This window comes from Morone saxatilis, unplaced genomic scaffold (assembly GCF_004916995.1).
Source record: "Morone saxatilis isolate NCDOM2014 unplaced genomic scaffold, NCSU_SB_2.0 Contig20, whole genome shotgun sequence".
NCBI classification, from domain to species: domain Eukaryota; kingdom Metazoa; phylum Chordata; class Actinopteri; family Moronidae; genus Morone; species Morone saxatilis.
The window spans coordinates 13,711,075-13,720,797 of record NW_023339763.1 but is presented as its reverse complement, the minus strand read 5'-3'; the positions used below and the strand labels follow the sequence as shown (position 1 = coordinate 13,720,797).

The following is a 9,723-nucleotide window of genomic DNA, read 5'->3' as shown; positions in this document are numbered from 1 at the left end:
TTTTTTTAAGTATACAATTTCTAAATGTTCCTCAAACTGATTTTCAGCCTAAGTCAACCAATCGTTTCAGCTCTAAACCATTAAACACATTATATACAAAACAGAAAAGTTAGGGAAAGCTAAAAATCTGATGGTCATTAATCATTAATCTTGATATAGAAGGGAGATTTTTGAGTTCCAAAAGAAATTTAAACTAATGAAATGTTGTGAATAAATATTTGTATCAACAACAAGACAAAGGTAATTGTGCTTTTGATACATTTTATGGATACTGTGGGAGCACTGTAGGGAACTGTCAGACGTTTTCTAGCTTTTGAATGAGCAGAATTTGTATTATAGTGTTGGTCTTACTGTAACAGGATTGTTTGCAAAGCAGACTCCACCACAGGGACATCAGAGCCCTCACCTGATTACTCTTTACAGAAACCTGCTTGTGAGCTATTCAGACACATCAAATATTGAAAGCCTGGAGTTTCCGTTTCACACACAGAGAGGGAGGAGAGACGAGAGAGAGGCAGACAGAGGAGGAGGACACCCAGGGCAGAGGAAGAGAGAGAAAAAGTCAAAGAACGGTGGGATTAAAAGGAAATAACACATCAGGCACCCTGGGAGGGAGACAAATGAGCAGGGATGGAGGGAGAGAGGGAGGAACAGGAAGAGAGCACCCAAAGGTAAGGCAAGGAGAGTCTGAATGTTTACGTCTAATCAGGTGCAGGTCTTGAGTGTAACAGTAGAAGCTGCGGTGGTGTAATCAGCTGAAGATTGATTGGCTGATAACCTTCTAGTTGGGCAGTTAGGAGGGCATGTTTTTTAATTCTGTTGCTTCTCTCTCAAACCTCAGTGGGACGACTTCTACCCAGGTTGACACACTGACTCAGAACTGCAGTGAGGACAGCAACGGGCCTCAAAACCTACAGGAACCAGAGGAGGCCGACCAGACAGTGGGCAGTGGGGCCTGTAATGGAGAGGAAGAAGCCAGTCAGGTCAGATTTGACAGGGAAAATTAACTAATATTTTTATATTACAATCATAATATATACTGTATATTTACATCCATTAGAGTTTATTTAACTCAAAGAAAATAGTAAGCGAGGGACGTCAATGCCAATTTTTGCTCAAGATTTTGCTGTGTTCTGTGGTTGTTGTGATTGATAAAGGCCAGGGAGGATCTATGTATCAGCGACACAGAGACCTTACCACAGGAGACTCTGATAGCCACAAACACACAGGACGATGCTGACTGCCTCCCATTGTCCCCCCTGCCAACAGAGGAAGAGCTGACCCCCCCTTCAGTGTCATCTCATCCTTCCAACACACAGAGTATGTCACACACATGCACAAATGACTGACATATGGGACCTGTGGGGCCTCCATTTATGTCTGTAACCAGCACATGCTCATATGTGGTGAAGTACTTTTGTGTTTCTCTCTGTGTTGTCTCACAGATCGCCCGTCTGAACCGTGCTGGTATTGCCTGAGGTCTCTTGACTCAGAGTATCGTCCTGAAACTCCTAAACAGGTTTTAACATTTCTGACTCAACTAATTTTCTTTCTAATTTCATTGCACAAACAAAAAATGAATTGATGGCCACTTTAACGTCGATGGGCAATAAAAAAAAAGCAATGTTACCTTAACAATACATGAGCTCCTGTGGTAAAAGGAAGACAGGTTTTACAGGAAATGTATGTCTTTTTGATGATAATAAACTTTGTGGGGTTTTTTAGTTTTTTTTTTTTTACTGTTTGTTACATTACATTTATTTAACTGATACTTTTATTCAAGTGCATTCGACCATGACGATATAATCCAACAATTGCAAGAATCATGCAAGTATCAACTTCAATATGCTGAACTGCTACGAGCGCAACATTTAGAAACAATAAGAGATGGAGAAAGAGTTATTTTTTTTATAATAGACCACAGTGCAGTCTGAACAGATGTGTTTCAGTCTGCGACGGGATATGTGTAGAGTTTCTTCTGTTCTGATGTCGATGGGGCGATCATTGTGTCTGTGTGGTGTTTTTTTCACAGTAATAAAATTGAAATGTTCATTTATACAGATCCATAATACTTAGAATGTCACTTAGTCTTGTAGCGCGTCTGTCAGCTGGAGTTAATTGTTTTAAGAAAATACAACAACAATAAGTTATAAAATTCTATAAGTGATAAGTGACAAGACTGCAACTGACAGTAAATTATACTAATTGTGGAACATAAAGTATAAATACTATACTGTCAGTGGTTGAAATGTGGTATGCATTCAGTGCAGAAAAACATACAATTGTCAAAGCTTCGCCATTTAAGGAATGACTTAACAGAGAACCAGAAGGAATGTCATTATGATAATCTTTTCATTTGCGCCTTCTTTTAAAGCTAATTTTCCCACTGCTTAAGTCAAATAATTTGCTTAACCATCCTCAATAACTACAAAAAGAGACTTTAAGCTGGAATGCTGAGTATCAAAACTTGAATACATGATGACAGTAACACTTTTTGGAGTTGGTCCACTGAGACATTATTATATATTATCCTCTGAATGTAGGGCAGGCTGTTATGAGCTCAGTATATCCCAGTAAAATCACTATTGTTCATCGTCTCAAAGCTGTGCTGTAAAATGCCCTGCACAGTTCTATTTTAGGGCAGACTTTTCCATTATGGTAACAACTCTCGCCTGTTGCTGTGTTGCAGGAAGACTCTGATCCTTTGTCACCACTGCCCTCTAGTGGCCAGAAAGTGAGCTACCAGACAGACCCTCGACCCCACTTTGGTGTAGCTTGGTCCTCCCACTCCCCATGTCGCCCTCTGTGGGGCAGCGAGGGGCCCTGCTGGGGGCAAAGAAACCAGGAAATGCCTGATCAGACGCACACCTGCCCTCATTGCCATCTGGGGCTGCCTCCTGACACACTGCGTTGGCATGAGGTTGGCACAGGCACTTGTGTGTAAACACACACAGACATAAATAGAGACAAGCTCACAGTTTCCACCAAACATACCACAGCTTCCAGGATGTCACTCTTGTTTACTACTGAGCCTCTGTCTGTTTTTTTTCTCCCTGCACAGGCCAAGTGTCTACTGTTTGAAGGGCTGAGGAACTCAAAGAAGTAAATGGAGTCGTCATCAGTAAAAAATAATGCTGTCTACTCTGTGTATTCATGCTCTCAGGAAATACTTTGCACCTAAAAGTTATGTGCAATATCTGTCTCTGCTAGTAACAACTATATGTTAACACCCAAGCTTAGCCATGCTCATTTCTTATTTCGTTTTATGTTTAATTTCTGTGATATTTTTAACGATGTGTTACAAATACAAATAAACAGGATGTGTACAAAATCAGTCTGTTTTCTTTATTTTGTAATTGTTTTAAAACATGGTATAAGGTGCCCTTCATAAAGGACTTAGAAGTTGTAAATAATGGCTTTATTAATAGTTATTAAGTCATGTTTTTTACATTAATTATGAGCCGTTAAAGAACATATTTGGGGTTGCCAGGTTGAGAAAAAAATCCCATCCTTTCTTTATGGTAAAAATGAATTTGGTAATCCCATTGCAAATCCATCATGTCTGCAGTTATAAACATTTATGAGCTAAGGAGTGTTAATAAGCACCTCAATAGCGTCTTTTTTCAACTTCATCACTAGGCTTGTTCTACTTCCCTATTCATATTATTTACTAATATTGTATCATGATTTCTAATCCCAGTCCACTCCTTTATTGTGTGTTGTTTGTTTTTTCTTACTTCCTGGTTGTTGTTTTTTTGTTTGTTTGTGGCTTCACAACAGCATGACATGTCTGTGTAGGTGGGGAGGGAAGGGTTTCTAGGGATCTCTGGCTCCTTATAAGTTTGGACTTTTGTTCGTGTAACCTCTACTTTTCTGAGAGCTGCCCTTTGCTTTCCATTTTATTAGAAAAATATTGCACAGGCCCACTCTCTTTAAAAGAAGTTTAAAAGAAAAGTACAGTCCAACAACGAAACCAGTCAACCTGGCAACCTTCGCTGATATTCTGAATGAGTTGTAACAATATAAAACATTAATAAATTACGTTTTTAACTTTTAATAAAGCAATTTGTTACAATGTATAAACCCTTTATAAAATGGGCCTTATGAGAAAGTGGTACGAACTGTTGGTAGGTGTCAATTAATTTATTTGTGTTTTTATGTTTGCAAACCAGATACAATTCAATGATATCAACTCAATTCAAATAAAGTATTTTGAATTGAACTGAATGGGGAACTGAACTCAGAACTGAATGCTTGTGAGGCCACAATAGAACCCAATAGAACATTCTGTGGTGGTCATATTTTGGAAATATCACTAAAATCTAAAGTGGAATTAGCCACTCACAAAGACAGCTGTATTTATTGACAGCTCCAGTGATAATACAGGCTATAGCAGCCCCTCTTGAAATCCAACACTTAACCATACTCTCTGGAATTATTCAAACAAAAATGGATGAGGAGTTTGTCCCACTTCGAAACAGAGAAAACTGCAGTCAGGAGGATGGTTTTGCTGGAGATGATGAGGACAGCGTAGAAGAGATGGAAGAAGAGGATTCAGATCTCAGTGATGAAGGTTATAAGTGTGGCTCAGAGGGGGAGAGCGGCTGGGGGTCACTTCCTGATGTGTGTTTGAGGCAAGTGTTTGGCTTTCTTTCTGACACTGATCGCTGTCGTGCAGACCTGGTATGCCATTACTGGCACCGTGTCATGCGCTCTCCTTCTCTCTGGCGCTCCCGTTTCTTCCACTTCAATGGACGACTGTCTAAATACAAGCAGTCTGAATACTGCTCTGCTTTAGCCTATGCCCGTTCTCTGGGAGTCTACCTGCAGAGGCTGGAGGTGTGTGTGTGTCCTCCACGTAGGTGCTTAGTAGCCCGGCGACTGGAGCTAGCCATCAGCGGGTTGTTGTCTGAGCTGACCAGGTAAAGGAGTGTAGTTCACCAAACACACAATTCAGCACCTCAATAATCCCCTTTTACACTGTAACTGACAACTCCCCAAACTGAGCATTGTTTTGTCTCCACAGAGTAAATGCCCCCCTGCAGCATTTGTCCATCGTAAGGCTGGAGTTGGATAGGACCTCCTGGACTTTAGGGCTCAGAAACTCTTTAGTACACTGCCTGATTCTCTTCCTTCGCAGAGGATCCTCAAAGCTCACCTCTCTCTGTCTGAGCGGGATGCGAAACTGCATGCATCATGTGAGTGCAACACCAGTCAAAATGTAATGTATCAGCCATGGGTGCTTCACCAAGATGCCAGTGGTAATGAAAAGATAAGTCAGATCTCATCAGCTAAGGTCTGGGACTTGAGGTGTGTCAGTGTACTGAATCATCAGTTTACAGTGAAGATCTCCTCCCTGTTGACTGACAGTGCCACTGACAGCTCATTCATTATTTACATTGTGTTACAATCAGGAAAAAAACTTGCAGAAATTCAGTAATATCCACAGACACAATCAAGATGCAATAGCCCTGTTACAGATACGTTGTTTGTTGAGCTACTAACCTTATAAATAGTGTTCGTTTCAGCCTAGATTTGTGCTGTTCGAATCAGCAACAGACTGAACGTACTCAGAACTCAAGACCTGAATTCGTGACAGTCTTCTGAATGATTTCACTTCAGATCCCTAAAGTCACACTGCTACAGCTCTTCTTTGGTCTTGAAGGGATTGGTACCTGATTCTGTGCACGTCCACCTTAAATCTAACATGCCACTCCTTCTACACCAACTGCACCCCAAAGTCCTGAAAATGTTTTTTACATTAACATAATCTGTGTATAATTTATCATCTTCTGCATAAAGTAATATATAAATTAGTATAATATTTTAGGACTTTGGGGTTGTAGTGTGATAATATGATTTCTAGGTGTAAAAAAAAGAACTACATAACTAAAAACCTTTTAACTGAACTAATCTAAAGGATTTAAATCAGCAGTGATTCACGATTTACACCTCTACTTAGTAATGTTTAATCTTTTAATAATTAGAAAATAATTTTTTGAGGGTTGTGTTGAAAGTAGAAATGTGATACTATTGTGACAATGTAATGTGCATTGTGAATATTTAAACAGCCACCATTAACTTGTATTCAGTAACAACCATATTAATTGCAGTTTTTAAATATCTGGTCTGTTTCTGATTCCTGAACCTTTAACCTCTAGGGTCTGGACCTGCTCTCTGCCCTGTCATACTCTCAGAGGCGCCACTACCCCCGGTGCTATATCTTGTCTCTGGACATAAAGGGATTCTTTTCTGCTTCTGTGCACGCCCACCGTAACGCCACCTTGCAGCTTACGATGTCCCGCCTGCAAGGCCTCACCAACCTAAACCTGAGTTACGCCTGCCTGTCAGATGAGCTGCTAGCGGTTCTCCAGCACAGACGCAGGGAATGGAGAAGCTCAAGCAGAGATGGGAACACCTTGCAAACATTTTCACTGTACTGCACTTTGAATGAGCCCCATCGACAGGTAAGCATGAAATAAATGTAATTACTGGACTATCCTCAACAAAAACAGTTGGCTGAAGTGCGATGGCACCGAAGGTTCAGCTTTGGGGAACAGAGTGCAAGGACACACACATACACCTGCATGATCCGTACAGTGAAATCATTTCGTCAACTTATCCACTAAGTGAAATGTTCCTTTTGGCAAGATAATAGTGTAAAAGTCTTGGGTGTGAGCACATGCTGAAATGGCAAAAAGTGAAGAAAAAAATAAAATCCCACTGGTGAAAATAAAACCCCCCTTAGGTTTCCTTTGTTCATTGCTGTCTCTGCTTCATCCTCTCTGTCAAGGTTGTGAGTGGTGGCTCATGGGCAACTTTGACATCAAGCTGCCCAGACCTGAAAGTCAAGCTTACGGTGGACCAAGTCATCAACACTAACTGGCTTGCAAGGATACTGCTGCCTGAGATTCCCCTGACTGAATATACCATGACAGCTTTCTACTCCCCTGACGAAGTCTGGAGCGGCAAGCCTCTCGTCCGTTACATGCTGCCTCAATACAGAAGCAGTCTGGAGGTCAGGGTGCTGAGCAGGCACTATTATAGACTGCAAAGTGTAGAGAGATAGTGTTAAACTGAAGAACATATGAAACTTTATTTTTATTTGCTGAATTTTGGAGATAAAAACTTTAAAGTAGTTCTCTGTATGTTCCATGTCATCACATCTGGGAGGTACTGATCTTCTTTAACAATATCAGTTGGTCTGTCTGTTTATCACTTCCAGACTTGAGTATTATTATTATTATTGAGTACTATTTATTTAATGGATTGCTGTGAAATTTCAAACATACATTCATAGTTCCTAGAGGATGACTCCTACGGATTTTGGTGATCCTTTGACTTTCCTAATTGCCACTAGCACGTTGCCAGTTTTGGCTTTTAAGTGAAATGTCTCAATAACCATTAGATGGCTTACCATAACATTTGGTACAGACATTCACGACCCCCTGACTTGTCTTCTTGTGCCACTGGAGTTGACATTTGTGTTTTTAGTGGCAGGTCTGGGTGGATTATTATGAAATTTTGTTCAGATTGTGAATTCTAATGCCTTTGGTGATCCCGTGACTTTTTCTCTGGCGCCATCAGCAGGTCAAAGTTTCATATATCCTGTGCATGATCTCAATCTGGATGTATTTGTACTAAATTTTGATCCTCTGGTATTCCTCTTTCTCAACAACTATTAGATTGATTGCCATGAAAACGGGTAAACAAATTCATGTCCTCCTCAGAATTTATTGTAATTAACTTTTTTGACAAACCTCTGACTTTTCAATTAGCACGATCATCAGGTCAAAATTTGACTTAGTCCAATATTTTGGTTTATGCCCAAATGGCCCCAAAAACTAATGACATTCCCATGAGCCTCAGCTTTACTGTCATTGTGATTGATTTGATTAGCTCAAAGCACCGCTGTGCCTAAGTACAGCCACACAGATGCTAGTTTAAATATAACTGTTTGTTTTCACCACACCGAATGCCAGTGAACACATTTTTTGGCACAAAATGGAATTCTTGACAGTGGCTTTTTCCAGCGCTTTGAACCGCATCTCACTGACATGCTCAGATGCGACTGAAAGCTCTGATAAAGGACAGTAAGTGTATTGGTACGATTTTTTTGGGTTACCAAATCTTGAATCCTGACACCAAAACTATCTGTCTGGGATTGATTATAAAGATAAGCAAGCAAAAATAGCCACACCAATAGGTCATTGGACAGTTTGTTTACTATTGCTTTATTGGTTTACTGGATTAACTGGATTCAACAACAGTGTTTTGTCACTATTTGTTATCTGTGTTCTAAATAGAGTGGCAGATGATTTTTATTATTAGTTTACTTACTTTAGTTATTAGTTTTATGGATATTTTAAAGTCTATACAGCACATTTTAAGGTAGTTATATTGAATTACAAGTTATGTTGGGAGCAAAGAACAGCAGGAAATAGTGCTGTGGCAAAGAACCAAATTAACTTCAATCCAATTAGAACCTCAAAACAATGTGAATGAGTGTTGTAGGTAATCTGTATCTTATCTGTCTGTAGCATTTGACCCTGGACCTGAGCAACTGCAATGACTCGCTGGATGAGGATCTGCTGGAACTGGTTAAGATGTGTGAGCGTCTAGAGCAGCTGAGAATCTGGGCTTTCCTGGAAATCAGCACTGTGGAGAAGCTGCTGCACATCAGACTGACACAGAGGAGCTTACTCAACAAGATCAGAGTGAGAAAAAAAAAGATCAATACTGCTGGAATCTGCACATGTATTAAAATATACACACCATGATAATGCTCATGTTGATCTTTATGTCATCAGGTGAGAATCTACTCAGTAAACGACGACGTCGGAGAACAGGAAGACCAGCTGGAGGAAATACTGTTGTCCCACCCACATCTTCCTCCTGAACTGGAGTTTTATGCTATCATATACCCTTTTGTTGATCAGTGATCACATGCAAAGTTGTGTGCATACTGAAAAAATAAAAAAAATTAAGCATGAAGCCTTTGTCTTACAAATCAATTAACCAAATGAACAATAATTAGTCACTTTAGTTTTGACACTGACTGACTGTTCCTGGCTGTGTTGTTTTTTTTTTCTCAAGGGGGTGGGGGTTGTGGGCGTGCGTAGAGACACTGACCTACTTTCATTGTAAAGGGTTATGGGGGAGGCTGTTTGTGTGTGTGTGTGTGTGTGTGTGTGTGTGTATGCTCTGGCATGGCCAGAGCACTATTTAAGGGAACAGGGATTAAGAGCCCATAGCAATATACCAAACTCTTGATTGCGTGGCTTGTGACACACAAGGCTTTTAAGGTTTAAGGTTTTAATCTTATTAATTTAATTATTATTAATTATAATTATCACAATATTATTTGGCTCTGACAGTAAGTATTACAGTACAAATCATTGTACTGTGGTATCTCAATATCCCTCCATTATTACATAGGCCTACTTACTCTGCATACCTGTACATTGAATATGTGTGTTTATACTTTTATATATATAAATATTCAATGTACAGTTAATTCCATTATGCAATTACAATGCAACACATACCTCTGGCTATATTTTCTTGACTTGTAATACAAACGTGCAGTGTAGCTATGTTAAGCATATATTCTCTGTATATGATACTGGTTTTAGTTAATCTATCTATCTATCTATCTATCTATCTATCTATCTATCTATCTATCTATCTATCTATCTTGTAATAGATACAGATAGATAGATA

The 9,723-nt window shown here is 39.7% G+C and overlaps 1 protein-coding gene across 1 annotated transcript; it reads left to right on the top strand.

The window, feature by feature from the left end:
• Window positions 1-4,346: 4,346 nt before the first annotated feature.
• On the top strand, window positions 4,347-8,982 carry LOC118331862 (F-box only protein 39-like). The gene is made up of 6 exons (XM_035666948.1): window positions 4,347-4,922; window positions 5,027-5,198; window positions 6,162-6,467; window positions 6,794-7,018; window positions 8,541-8,717; window positions 8,811-8,982. Exons 1-6 carry the CDS (start codon window positions 4,450-4,452, stop codon window positions 8,940-8,942), a joined length of 1,485 nt encoding a protein of 494 aa, XP_035522841.1. The 5' UTR covers window positions 4,347-4,449; the 3' UTR covers window positions 8,943-8,982.
• The last annotated feature ends 741 nt before the right edge of the window (window positions 8,983-9,723 follow it).

Coding starts and splice junctions, on each gene's coding strand:
- LOC118331862 (XM_035666948.1), top strand. CDS start 4,450: ATGGATGAGGAGTTTGTCCCACTTCGAAACAGAGAAAACTGCAGTCAG. Junction 4,923..5,026: donor TTGTTGTCTGAGCTGACCAG/GTAAAGGAGTGT, acceptor TTGTCTCCACAG/AGTAAATGCCCCCCTGCAGC. Junction 6,468..6,793: donor TGAATGAGCCCCATCGACAG/GTAAGCATGAAA, acceptor CTCTCTGTCAAG/GTTGTGAGTGGTGGCTCATG.